Source organism: Xenopus tropicalis, chromosome 1, assembly GCF_000004195.4.
Source record: "Xenopus tropicalis strain Nigerian chromosome 1, UCB_Xtro_10.0, whole genome shotgun sequence".
In the NCBI taxonomy this organism is placed as follows: domain Eukaryota; kingdom Metazoa; phylum Chordata; class Amphibia; order Anura; family Pipidae; genus Xenopus; species Xenopus tropicalis.
This window is the reverse complement of record NC_030677.2, coordinates 17092504-17107589: the sequence shown is the minus strand read 5'-3', so window position 1 is coordinate 17107589 and position 15086 is coordinate 17092504. Positions and strand designations below refer to the sequence as shown.

The 15086-nt window shown below is 41.6% G+C and overlaps 1 protein-coding gene across 2 annotated transcripts in view; it reads right to left on the bottom strand.

Moving 5' to 3' along the window:
• sfxn5 (sideroflexin 5) overlaps positions 1-15086 on the bottom strand; it is a 91401-nt gene that overhangs the window by 56695 nt on the left and 19620 nt on the right. For both annotated transcript variants that reach the window (XM_031897791.1, NM_001004915.1), the window contains 5 exon segments: positions 14381-14458; positions 10442-10468; positions 8712-8766; positions 8205-8230; positions 2006-2059 (listed from right to left, as the gene is read on the bottom strand). In XM_031897791.1, the coding sequence (XP_031753651.1) occupies positions 2006-2059; positions 8205-8230; positions 8712-8766; positions 10442-10468; positions 14381-14458 (240 nt within the window).

Below are 15086 nucleotides of genomic sequence, written 5' to 3'. Positions count from 1 at the left end.
GTGCCCCCAAACCAGGGAGTTATTTTTGAATTCCTGACTTGGGGGCAAGTTTTGGTTGAATAAAAACAAGATTTCCTACCAAATAAAGCCCCCTGTAAGCTGATAGGGTGCATAGAGGCCCCTAATAGCCAATCTCAGCCCTTATTTGGCACCTCCATGAACTTTTATGGTGCTTGTGTCACTCTCCAAGTCTTTTTACATTTGACTGTGGCTCATGAGTAAGAAAGGTTGGGGACCCCTGGTGTAAGGGAACAATATCAGTGTGTGTGTTCAAAGGAGCCCAAGTGTATAAGTGTAAATTAAACCCAAAGGTTCCGCGTGCACAAAGAGCTGTTGGTTTAAAGGAATCCAAGGGTTGTGAATACTGGGAAACCCAAGAGCTGTGCACTCACGGAAACCCAAGCACTGTGTGTGTGTATGAACACAAGAACTGTGCACACAGTTGTGGGAAATATTACGTCTCTCTACTGATTTATATACGATTTAAGGGAAACTTAATAAAGGATGAGGGGAAACAGAGCAAACTCTTTTTTTATGCTCCTGAAAATCCTATCCAAGTGAATACAGAGCTCTCATGTAAGAGATTTGATAAAATAACTCTATTTAGCCAATTCTATGTGTGATCTGGAAAGCAGACAGATGGCGGCTATGGAAAGCTTTCCTTTAGGAAAGTTTATTTCCACAGCCATTGCTTTGTGATTAATATAAAAGGAGTCTGAGGCTCTGCACGTCTCTGCGAGGGGCGCCTGATGCCATCGCACTGAGCCATTTGGGCCTATTTCCAGGAGGTACTGCAGGGGAGGGCATTTAGGACACCCACCTACACAAGGAAGAAGAGGCGGTACGTGGTTTGGCGAAGGCACGGTGGGAGTCCGCAAGTGTGAAATATTTACTAGCAGAACAGAGCAGCAGAACTCCCTAAAATCCACCAATAATTGCACATTAACAGAAGGACAGTTAAGTCCCCCGCCTGTTAGTGTGTTTCACATACAGCCTGTAGCTCTTATATATCTGGCAACAAGGAAAGCTGGTATATTAATGCACCAACCGCAGGGGCACTTTCTATCTAAAGACAGAACAAGCTAATGAATAATACAGCTCAGACTATATATATTATTATTCTATACTGGCATATTATATTTAGCCCTGTGAATTTCCAATCAGTCCTTTACAAGCAGATAATCATCATGACTGTGAGACAACATTATAGTGGATGCAAACCTAAAAAATACTATTTTAAATAATAAAATAAATGGTTATTTTAAGCAACTTTCCAATATACATTTATTAAATATTTTCAGTTGTTTTAAAAATAATTTGTAATTTGCTACTGACACACATTGTCTCTTTCTGTACTGCTGGTTCTCTCCCTGTGCTGCACTGGCCCCAAAGTCAGAACAACCAGGGCACAGGCATTAAGAGGCAGATATCAGTGTCAATAGCAAATACATTGGTATATAACATTAAAACCAGAGGCAATTTGTATTGCATGTTTATTGGGAAGTTGCTTAGAATTTTAATTATTTCTATTATGCAAAATGTTTTTGATTTACATCCCCTTTAATTTATTGGCAAGTTACTAGCCAGGAAAAATGGCACAGGTATATAGCACTAGGCCCTGACTGGCAATCTGTGGGCTCTGGCCCACAGAGCCACAAATGCCAGAGGGGCTGCTGTAAGATGCCATAGACACTCACTATTTATTGGGCTGGTCTGGGCCTTTGTACTTGTAATGCCAGGGCCTATTTTGAGTCCCAGTCCGAGCCTGTACAGCACTCTTTCCTGTAGGATCCTAACCAAAGGGGTCATATGTAAAGCGCTGTGCAATTAGTCACACTACCCAGCTGAACTGCCCATTTCTGTAAAATTGGGGGTTTGATATCATAGGAATTCATCCATGCATTGTGCGTGTCAGAATATCACATGTCACCCTAAAGCCATGACGTTATAGTGAGATACTGACATGGAGGTGCAGGCTCTTCCAGTGTGACAGGGGAATACTTACCTGCCAGAAGACAGTTGAAGCCAGTGTCTGATTTGGCAGCAGGAGACCCACAACCTGAAAACATAAACAGCCAAGGGATCAGTATTAGTGACAGGGTGTCCTTGACAGACAGCTTTTGTGTGTGAGTGCATACATGCAACCAAAATATGAACAGTTACATACCATGTAGACAATCATTTAAATTGAAAACTCTATGGGGCACAGACCTCTATCCTCTTGTCTCTTTGATTTCCACTTTGCAACCGTAACTTATATTTATTTGTATTTATTAGCATACTTTTTATTTATCTATTATTTTAATAACCCCCTGCTTGTTGTACAGGTATGGGACCTATTATCCAGAAAGCTTAGGACCTGGGGTTTTTCCAGATAAGGGGTCTTTCCATAATTTGGAACTTTATATTCTAAGTCAAGTAAAAAATAATTTAAACATTAAATAAACCCAATAGGATTGTTTTGCTTCCAACAAAGATCAATTATATCTTAGTTGGGATCAAGTACAGGTACTGTTTTATTATTACAGAGAAAAGGGAATCATTTAACCATGAAATAAACCCAATAGGGCTGTTCTGCCCCCAATAAGGGGTAATTATATCTTAGTTGGGATCAAGTACAGGTACTGTTTTATTATTACAGAGAAAAGGGAATCATTTAACCATGAAATAAACCCAATAGGGCTGTTCTGCCCCCAATAAGGGGTAATTATATCTTAGTTGGGATCAAGTACAGGTACTGTTTTATTATTACAGAGAAAAGGGAATCATTTAACCATGAAATAAACCCAATAGGGCTGTTCTGCCCCAAATAAGGGGTAATTTTATCTTAGTTGGGATCAAGTACAGGTACTGTTTTATTATTACAGAGAAAAGGGAATCATTTAACCATGAAATAAACCCAAAAGGGCTGTTCTGCCCCCAATAAGGGGTAATTATATCTTAGTTGGGATCAAGTACAGGTACTGTTTTATTATTACAGAGAAAAGGGAATCATTTAACCATGAAATAAACCCAATAGGGCTGTTCTGCCCCCAATAAGGGGTAATTATATCTTAGTTGGGATCAAGTACAGGTACTGTTTTATTATTACAGAGAAAAGGGAATCATTTAACCATGAAATAAACCCAATAGGGCTGTTCTGCCCCAAATAAGGGGTAATTTTATCTTAGTTGGGATCAAGTACAGGTACTGTTTTATTATTACAGAGAAAAGGGAATCATTTAACCATGAAATAAACCCAATAGGGCTGTTCTGCCCCCAATAAGGGGTAATTATATCTTAGTTGGGATCAAGTACAGGTACTGTTTTATTATTACAAAGAAAAAGTTAATCTTTTTTTTTTTTTTTTTTTTTTTAAACGTGAATTATTTTATTATAATGGAGTCTATGGGAGATGGCCTTCCCGTAGTTCAGAACTTTCTGGATAAGGGGTTTCCAGATAATGGGTCCCATATCTGTATTAATTTACTGTTCTACTGTACAGTGCTGCGCACATAAGTAAATAAAATTATCCATACATACATACACATTAGGTCTAGCTTACACCCCTGCAAGGAGTCTGGCATAGTAAGTACCATATTATGCTTTCCCCAAAAAGGCTGAAAAACAAAGGAGAAAAGGAAACCTGGAAGAAATCTTGGCTCTACACACACACAAAGCCAACCATGCATTCCATCAGTTCTGGGATGGATAGAGTAATAGCTAGATAATGAGAATCAAGGCTAAGCGACCCCTATCACACCATCTGCTGCTGTACCAGTGTGCCAGGAAGCAGCTGAGGGGTGTTATGAGTTGTAATGCTACACAACAGCTGTAGAGATAAGGTTGCACACCCCTACTATAGATAGACACACTGCCGTATCATTAACTGACGAAATCATCAAAGGTAAACAAAGCCCTACAGTAAATCAGAGTATAACTTGTTTGCTCACTGAGTACCACAAACAATCTCCCGATAAAGATCTAGCAGAGGAATTCGGCAAGGTTCCAGGCTCTTGTGCTTGTGTGAGGTTAGTGGTTATCAGATTTGAAAGAATTTTAAATTGTCAGAGGACCAAGACAAGGATGCCCCCTTTCCCTTTATTAGGCCTTTGTATGGGGCCATTAGCATAGACACAGAAACCTTCCTCTTAATGTTGCCTTTGAATAAAATTGAGGGATGTGAATCAGCAACATATGATCCTATTTGTTGCTATTCTAGTGTGGTACATAGTGCATATTATATGTATGACAGACTGCAGTATCCCTTTAACAATGAGTAAAGAAAATGAAGCATAAACAGTAGACAATACTATGGCAATCATTTCTGCAGAAGAATGGGCCCCAGGGAAAGTAACCCGTGATACTGAGTTTCCAGACTAGTAGTAGAACCGGCCATTCTAAGGACAGGATGCTAAATGGAATAACTCATACACATTATTAAGTGAGGTTGAAGCCTTTACACCCTTTAATATGGCTGTTAAGTGAAAATAAATGATAACATGAAGTCAGAGAGAATAATGGGCTGCCGGGTTAATAGGGGTCAGGTTGAGCCTGTAGGGCACACAGCTGTACAGCCCAAATAAAACATTATAGCTGAAGGGAATGGGCTTGGCTTAGACAGATAAGGAGCAGAAGATGAAAGGTGTTACAGGCCATTTCTGTGTCTACAAGTTCAGTTCATGTGCTGCTGACGTCTCACAAAACATCACAAAAGGACATTTCCAACAACTGAGGGCCTGTCCCTGGGGGGGGGGGGGGGGTGCTCTGATTGCCTTTACCTTCTCTTCTTCTATTTCTCATAAGACAAGGACAAAAAAAAGTATTGTACAGGAAGTGTTGATCATGTCTCTAACATCACTTAAATATATATATCTTTTATCAATAGATTTATTCTGGGACTTGTCAGACGGGTGCCAAACCCTGGCTGTGGGTCTGTACTTAGGAGTGTGGGTAACATAATCTGCAAGGGCTGTGAGTAGGACTGGGAAACCACACATGCCCTACGCCATTTGCCCATTACTTTTTTTTGTGACTGTTGGCTTGGCAAGATGGAGAAGCTGAGCAAATGTGGTACCTGTGCCAGATGGAGCATAGTGGTGCAAGTTGTGTCTCTTCTTTCCATTTCCCACTAGCTTCCCATGCCCCATCATTTCAGGTCCTAGTCCCCAATCTACCACCCTTTTTCCAAAACTAGTTGGGATGCAGAGTAAAATGTATATAAAAAGAGAACAGGATTACTTGCAAATCATTTAAACCCTATATTTAATTGCAAAAACTATACCAACAAATGCTGAAACAGAGAAATGTTTTTTGAATGTGACGCCAACAAAAAAAAACAAAAAGTTGGACGAGGGGCTTGTTTCACTGTGTTGCCTCAACTCTTCTTATAACAACACTTCTTTTAATATCACTATTGGAAACTGGGGAAACCAATTTCTGGAGTTTTAAAAAAAGGGAAATGTCCCATTCTTGCCTGATATAGGTTTTCGGCTGCTCAACATTTTAGGGCAGGGGTGCCCAGACTTTGTCACCCTGTAATCTACTCCTGCCACCTGGCATCTGTCATGGGATCAACCACAGTTAAAATAGTGTGACGTCTATCATTTGGCACAATAAAAAAAAGTACCAATCGATGTTTACCAAATATACATAGCAACATATAAATGCAGCGCCAAATTCACTTCATTTAATGCCCAAATAACATTATTCAAGTGCCAACTTCAAATTTAATGTGAAAGGATTGTGGTAGTTTTTACTTCCCTTCTTCGTGGCCCACTTTGTAGTCTGCACACAGAAACACTTCTATACTGGGATGAAACTACAAAGACAGATGGCTTGAGCAGCCGCACTCAGAAGCTCCAGTATGCTGGGGGGGAAAAAAGAAGTGGCGGGATGTCGTTCCACTGCATTCCACATCAAGGTCTACCAGAAACTTTAAAGTGATCTGCTGGTAGACCGAGATCTACCTTTAGGGCACCCCTGCTTTTGGGTCTCCTTCCATAACACGCTATATTTTTTCTTTCATAATGCGTCAAATGTTTTCGCAAACATTCTAATACCCATATCCTATGCAAGTACTATCATGTGTATGTTTAAGCATGTATAATAATATTTTGCAAATATGTGGTTTTATGTCACTTTTGCGGTGTATCCACCAGTTGCAATTAAAGGCCCTGATATGGGCGCTATTTTTTATTAAGAATATGCCTGAGTCCACTTTTAATTGATGCTGGTAGTGGCCATTTATGTGTCAGCCCAGTTGTAAATTGATAGAGTTGTAACTTGCAAGTGCAACAACAAACTATGTTCTCAGCTAATGGCTATTCTGGGCCCAAGTTGGCGCTTTATAAATAAATGTTAATACAGTGATATCCACTAGAGAATCACTGTGTGCACCCAATAGTGGCTTTCTGCCTTGTACCTTGTGTACAGAGATTTCTCCGGATTCTCAAAATCTGTTTGTTTTTGTGGCATTAAACAACTTTTCCAGGCTTTTGTTGCTCCTCTCACAATTTTGTGAGACATGCTGCTGGCATCAAATTCAATACGAGCAGATATTTTTCAGAAAACGTTTATCAGTTTCAACAATTGATCTGTGTTGTCTTTGTACTATTTGTGATTAAATATAGTTGTTAAATAATTTGCAAATCACCCATTCTCTTTCTATTTTATAGTATCCCAAATTTTTGAAAAAGGGGTCTATTCCTAATTCACCAGTACACTTCTGTATTTATTACCTATAAACTCCTTCCTTCCTACCCCATCCTCACATTTGATTCTATTTACCCCTAACCACCTCCCTCCCTCACACGTGTGATCCTACAACATCTATTTCTAATCCAACCTCACACTTCTTATCCTTCTTCTCCCCACTCTAAATTCCTTTTAACCTCACCCCGATACTTGTGCTCCTACTGATAATCCAACCTCATACTTCATTCCCTCTCTCCCTCCTGCTCACTTACACTCCTACACCTCATTCTTAGTTCTGCTGCTACACCCTGTACCTTTCCAACATCACATCCACACTTCTGTTGCTACACCCAATTCCCTTCCTACCTCCCTAAGCACAACTCCGTTCCTACAACCCATCCCTTCCACCCTCCCATTTATACTTGCATTCCTAAACCCCATTCCCTTCCTACTTCCCATTTCCACTTCTATTCCTACACCCCAAATCCCATTCCATATAGATTGTAAGCTCTACGGGGCAGGGACCTCCATCCTCTTCTGTCTTTGACTCTTAACTTAATTCAACTGTATGTTGTATTTATTTATTTGTATTTATTGTTATACTTTGTATTTAACTATTATTATCTTAATAACCCCCTATTTGTATTAATGTATTCTACTGTACTGTACAGCGCTGTGTACATAAGTAGCACTTTATAAAGATATACATAGATACATATATACATCCTACCTCCCATTTATACTTCTATTCCTACACCCCATTCCCTTTCAACCTCCCATTTATACTTCTATTGCTACACCCCATTCCCTTCCTACCTCCCATTTACACTTAATTCCTAAACCCCATTCCCTTTCCACCTCCCATTTATACTTTAATTTCTACACCCCATTCTCTTCCTACCTCCCATTTATACTTCTATTCCTACACCCCATTCCCTTCCAACCTCCCATTTATACTTCTATTGCTACACCCCATTCCCTTCCAACCTCCCATTTATACTTCTATTGCTACACCCCATTCCCTTCCAACCTCCCATTTATACTTCTATTGCTACACCCCATTCCCTTCCTACCTCCCATTTATACTTCTATTCCTACACCCCATTCCCTTCCTACCTCCCATTTACACTTAATTCCTAAACCCCATTCTCTTCCTACCTCCCATTTATACTTCTATTCCTACACCCCATTCCCTTCCCACCTCCCATTTATACTTCTTTCCTACACCCCATTCCCTTCCTACCTCCCATTTACACTTCTGTTCCTACACCCCATTCCTTTCCCGCCTCCCATTTATACTTCTATTCCTACACCCCATTCCCTTGAGATGTTGTTTGTTTGAGAATAAATCCTTAGAAGTGTTGATTATTGTGAAGAATAAAATTACACAACTCAAGATCCTGGAATGAATAGTTACACCACCTAGAAATGGAACTACTGGTCATTATGAATAAACAAAGCCCTGAGATATTGGCAGGTCTGATGAGTGGAAAAGAATAGAACTGAGTAAGAAAAAGTAATTTACTTACAATTGGGGTCCCAAAGGGAACATAACCTGGGGATGGGATAAAAGGTATCTGTTAGAGATGTGTAGGGTTCATGTCTGCACAACAAAATATCACAGTGTGACAGTGTTTACCCGACTGTACAATGTGCATGGGATCACATGCATCCAACTGACGCCCAACTATTGATCAGGTTTTACCTGTGAAATTGCTAACGATGTTAAAGGGGTAGTTTACCTTTACGTTAACTTATAGTATGTTAAAGAATGGCCAATTCACTGACCCCGGCAGCCAAAGAACTATTTCTCCATGAAGCTACAACTTTATAGTTATTGTTACTCTAGATTACTTATATTGCTATTCAGGTCCTTTCCTATTCATACACCAGTCTTTCATTCAAACCACTCCTGGCTGCTAAGGTAATCAGTATATTCTCCAAAGGGATAGCTCCGGCTATTTCTTAATAATCACAACTCCATTTTCAGTTAGCTTGAATAGCCCCGTTCTTCCAAATTACAAGGTAACCTTTACCTGACATTCTGAAAGGCATAAAAATCTTTTCATTTGTATCTGGGTGGATAATCGCCTGTAAAGACAAGGGAAAGCTGTTATGGCATACAGTGATCCCACAGTGGTTCTACATCACTCTAAAAAGAAAGACCCTGTCCGCTGGGTGATGGGAGCAGTGGGCAAAAAAAAAAAAAATGCAAATATTGACTGTACTTTATTTGACATCATTGAATGTATGTGTTCTTACATTATAAAACCCAAAGTATGCAGCTCCCAAGTACAATTTTCTAGCAGAACCCTGGCTGCCCTGCTGAGCGCTCAAAGAATACAGATATATCTGCAGAAATGCTGTTAAACCATCCGCTGGGCATGTCATATGGCAGGTTGGTGGGTGATCGCGGGTTGGATTATGCAGCACACCGAGGCAGATGTTACATAATGCACCCACATTAAATGCACATAAATTGTCAGCCCTTATGGTTGAGCTAACCTTAGGCATTGTCATTTGCCTTATTTTCTGCCTTTCCACATAAGAAAGGTGTTTATCACTCGGGTTTTACCTGCATTGCGATTTTAGCAGCGCACCTGCTTTCCCCATTGCGTAGCCGTAGGGCATATAGGCTGCCAAACGAAAAGGGGGTGAGAGGCAAAGTTTGTTCCCCCGACAAGGCATAAGCATAAAAGAAAGTTGCCGTTGTGCTACAGGAGGGGAGGCTTTGCCATGTATAATGCACACAAGGTGGCACATAGATCCGTTCCCGTGCCACGCATCCATCAGGTGCGCTTACACATTGCCCTATTTTCTACCTCCTCTTTTAGTATTTCAGCAATTAACACCTACTTAATTATGCTATCATTAATTATAACCAGGTATTGGGAGGTGTGTATATGTGTATATTTTTATATTGACGTTGCCAACGGGTGTGTTTTGTTTAGCAGGTTTAAAAAAAGAAAGAACTGGGGGGTGGTTTAGAGAGAGGATGGCAGACGGACACTGGGGACAAGGCAGCTGACACTCACCGGCATAGAGTTCACTTCAGTTACCTGGACTGAGTCATGGGTAAAGCAAGAGGATACAAGTCCGGATTTTCCTTGTGTATCAAGTACTGCATTGGGGGTTTCTTGCAACGGGTGAATATGATTGTAAAACTGTAAAACCGTCACGGTTCTGCCCGTTGCCCATTAGCCTAGACTTGCCTATCGTTTACCTAATTCTGCCTGCAGAGAATTCCAGATGTCACCACGAGGGGGCAGTAAGTAATTAGCTGCTGGCCTTACCAGCCTACAGGTGCCAAGAAGGGGCATCGGCTGGTTTGTCCAAACTTTTTCCCGATGGTCGAAATCTTTCAAACTGCCTAAACATGCATATAGAGATATATACTCAGCTAGAGACTTAAAGAGGCATTTCAATAAGTACCCACAGAGACAGGGGCCATATAAAAAGGTGTATGGTATGTGGTCACCCACTCACACTACAGAGGCGGCATAATGTAATTATTGTCTAGAGGCATGGGGGAATTATACAAGTATAGACACTTCTGCCATTCAGGCGAGACCGCATCAGGCCTATCCTCAATGGCTGAATTGGAAATAAGTATGCAGAGGAGCAGGGCCGGCATTTGAGAACTACAGCATATGTAACTGTTTTGGTTTCTTTATCGCTTTCTTATAAGGGGACGTCAATTGTCACACTTGGCAACTTATATTAATTACCTGGAGGTTTGCTTTGCCATTAAACAGAAGAGGCTTACCTGCTTAATTTTCTGGGCTCCCCAAAGCTGAAAATCAGAAAAACAAGAGAGTGTTACTAAGAGGGCCTTTACTATAGCTGCAAACAAACGCACAACAATTACAACAATTGTATGCTTCCCATAATGCATTTAGACCAGAATTTCTGTTTAAATGAAGTATTTCTATTTTGGTGTTTTGGTGCAGTGATAATGTAAGCGTGAAAAGCCTTTAAAAGCCCCATTACTGTGGCTAATGCAAAGGGAGGAAATGTGGAGATTCTATGAACATTTTTAAATGAACTCGATGATTGTAACTGAGAATGTCACGTAATCTGTATAAATATCCTCAGGACAAGGAAGCTCTACAGACAGTATGAAGAAGCGGACCCCCTAATGTAAGTCTTGATGTACACGTTGTGCAGCTTCCTTGTATTATGAGGGTGGGGCTGTCATTGCATCCATTCACCCTTTGTGCAGGGTGTTAGAAAGGCCATTACTGTGAGAACGGCAAGCTCTTTAGCCTCGGTGCACTGAGGGCACAAGTCACGCCACGGTGCGCACCCCTGCTGTGCTGATGATTGCATGGAGACAACAATAATGAACAGTGGTGCCCACACACAGCACACAAACGCACACTACTCGCAGATCCAATAGGCTGATGATGGTTCTTGGCTTTGGCACTTCCTAGGGGCAGCTGGAAATTAGGTGTGGCTTTCATTTGTAGGTGCAATATTATGGGGGGGTTGGCGCGAGAGCCCTCTGCAGCAGGAGATTCAATCAGTGAGAAGAACACAGCCAATGAAATTAGTAGCTCTTCCTATGGACAGTATGGGCAGCTGGGTGTTGGGAGGCAGAACATGGGAGCTGTTCAGCTTTAGCTCTTTTACTGCTTGACAGTGAGCTCCTCTTTACAGTGGGACGGATGCACTCTATTTGTACAGAGAGACTGTTACTGGCTACTGTACTCAGCTTTGTACTCTCCAGCCCCGGGCTACAGCTGCCCATGCACAAGGTCAATCTCCCTTTACTTCTGCAGCCCCTACTGGCTCAACCGGGTAGTGCATGGGTTAAACCCCTCAGATCCCTTACACTCACTGCTGAATCATGCAGTTCCCACCCTTTCCTGGCTAGTCCCAGCAGGACACAAAAGCTATCCAGTTATCCAGAAGATCCAAATTATGGGAGGGTCATCTCCTAGAGAGCCCATTTTTAAGCAATACATTCTAAATTTTAAAAATGTTTTTCTCTCTGTAATAATAACACATTACCAGTGCCAGTAACCAAATGTAACTATCAACCTAGGTAGAATAGGAAGGCAGGTCAGTGACCCCAATAACCAGATTTTACTAGCAACCTACAGACGGGGAGAATAGATGGGTAGGTCAGTGACTCGAGTAACCACTACAAACTAGGGAAAATAGGAATGAAAAAAAAAAAAAGAAAGGTCTTCATCCTTAAGTGAGGCATCTGTACACCTGTGTATATGTAAAGCCACACTGCTAGGTACATATTTTAATATTTTATTAGCAAAGTGGTTACTTCCCAACAGTATGAGTAAAACCAATGGTGTATTTTGCTTTCTATATCACCCCTTGTCCAATCAGCACATTCATTTAAACGTGTCAATCACTTGAAAGGTTCAGGGAATAGCCACAGACAGATGTAAAGGTCCAATAGTGCCCTAATGCCACATGATTAGATGCCTATATAATGCTTGGGCACATTCGCACCTGTCACTGTACTTTTGCTTCTGACATTTTTGTTGAAGCCCTAACTGAGTGGTGTTTATTGCTAGTGATTAGCACCGTGCCATGATAATAAAGCCACTGCCTTTTCTGATTGCGTGCGTATGACTGCTTTCTCTCTAACTGCATTTTTCAGGCTGGTATCGGCAATTTGGCACCGCATCCCAACTTATAAATACACTTTCCCCACATACACACCAGCAACATATTGCTAGGGAGCTGAAAACATATTGGCACGCACCTCCCATGAGCGTGTGCTCATCATAAAAATGTCACGAAGCCAATTTTTATCTGACTACAGATTATATAATCCATGCAATAAATGCATTTAAACGCATATGGTATTGACATTTTCAAGCCGCCTCATTTTGAAGTAGTAGAAACTGATTCAGTTATTTGGGGTGATTAGTTCTCATTACACGCTGTCAGTCATTACAGACCCATAGTATCTCAGTTCTAATGATGGGCTGCAAAAGAACATTTCCCATCAGCTTTCAATGCCTTGATAAGACACGGTAGGAAACCCTCAGACTGCAGCTCCTCTAAATCCTAGCCTTCTCTGATAGTGGGTGCCAGAAGGTCCTTTACCTATAAACACCCACAGCCATGGGGTGTGGTCCCTACTTTCCAGGCTCCTGACACTGGTGCCATATTACCTGATTCGGATTAGGTTCAACCAAAACCAAATCCTTTAAAAAAAAAGCCGGATTTGGCCCATCCCTAGTGCAAACATAGCAGTTACAGGCTGTACGGGCATAATCAGACCAAGGTATTTTGGCAATCTATGTCCCATCCTTTTCCACAGGTCCAACCATTTCATTACCCAGGAAGTTGAGTCAACAAAATTCCTTCAGTATTTAGACCAGGGGTCCCCAACCTTTCTTACTCGTGAGCCACAGTCAAATGTAAAAAGACTTGGAGAGCAACACAAGCACCATAAAAGTTCATGGAGGAGCCAAATAAGGGCTGTGATTGGCTATTAGGGGCCTCTATGCACACTATCAGCTTACAGGGGCTTTATTTGGTAGGAAATCTTGTTTTTATTCAACCAAGTCAGGAAATCAAAAATAACTACCTGGTTTGGGGGCACTGAGAGCAACATCCAAGGGGTTGGTGAGCAACATGTTGCCCCCGAGCCACTGGTTGGGGACCACTGATTTAGACACAGAGCTTTGATTCTGGGCTGTCCTCACTCTCTTTCCATGATCTTGCATGAATCTACTCCTGAGTCAATGAATCCAATCTTCCTCTTAACCAGCTACAGAGTCCTAATACTTCATACTCATGGGCTGCTCACTTTCATATGGTCAGGCAGAAGCATATCCAAGGATAACTGAACCAAACATCCTCCAATCACAGAGCTCTGGTTCTCTCGGCAGGAACCTACCCATCAGTAAGTGGATCTGCCAACAGTAATTTTCCAGGTACAGAGGTCTCATTACCCATACTCCTGTTCCTGGGCTGCTTTCTGCCCCATGTTCAGGAAAAAAGTTCTCCAGGCCCGGACTGGCAATCTTTGGATTCTGGCAAATACCAGAGGGGCTGCTGTAAGATGCCATAGACACTCACTATTTATTGGGCTGATGGGGGGCTGTTTGGGCCTCTGTGTACTTGGACTATTTGGTATCCCAGTCTGGGCCTTCTCTTAGGTAAAATGCAAAAGAAACAACAAACCCTCCCAAGTACTGTCAGTCCGCATTAGAAATCAATTAGTATCCTGTCACTTTCCCTGATTTAATATGCTTTTTGCACCATGCAAATAGCGTTTACATATTAATATAAATATTTATGCGCAAGATGTTACTTGTAAACATTCTGCAGAGTTTAGGAAAACGAATTACAATAAAAGAGAGTGAAAATCTTATTCCTGTTCCGAAGAAGTAACAAGTACTCGTGACTCCGTTTGTATGTGGCTTCTGCTCTTAATTATGATACAATGGGATCAATAGGATAGCATGGTTACAGGAACCCCCATGATGGGCTGTGAGCCTATCCTAATAGAAAATGTAAGACCCCTGCATCGACACCCAGCAATATACTTTATGCCCTGACTGGCATTCCATTTGTGGATTTTTGCCACTCTGCCCTCAAGGCTATCTGAACTGACAGCTAGAGACAAACCCAGCCAGCCCATATAAACTCAGTTTGGGCTCATTCCAAAGACTGGCACTCCTGCCTTACCTGGCCTTGTGTAAAAGCTGACACAGATATTTACCTCTTTATTGGTGATTCCAGGTGGCAGGGTGCCATGCTTGTAATCTTCCAGTAACTGGATGGCCTCCTTAAGGCGACTCTGTGAATAGAGCAATAATGGATGATTATTACAAATGGGAGGATAGCAGGTTTTCTAAAACAAACAAAGCACAAGGGGGGGCCTCTGGAGACAGCTCACTGTACATTGCCCTGGGTGTATATGAAAAGCTTTAAGACATCTAATGCAAGGGTCGATCTCTATACTGTCTGATCCCTTATGGGCATATGTAGAATTAATATTAATTGCCCATTGCTTATTATTTCTGCATATTAGCAAGTGGCAAAGTACGAAAAGTAGGAAAGAGCACACCTCTGATTGGGAAATTAAGATGATAAGTTTTTCCCCTGGGGATCATTGTAGACACAATATCTAAATGTGTAAGAAATACCTACAGCGCTGGGGGACACATGGAAAGGTGTAAAGATGCTTTTGCAGGGTGTAAAGGCATGATTAGTGTCAGTGTGTGGGGATTCAATTCTGTTTCACTAGTCATTTATGGTAGTCACTACTTCTACTCCAGGCCATTGCAGCTCCACCCGCAGGCCCAGGTTTTACATCTCCCTCTACAACCCATTTCCACCCAGGACACTATGAGTAGCCACCTTGCCCACCCTAGCCAGTACAGCTCCCTCTACAGGCCATTCTTGCCTAGAACAGCAGAAGATGC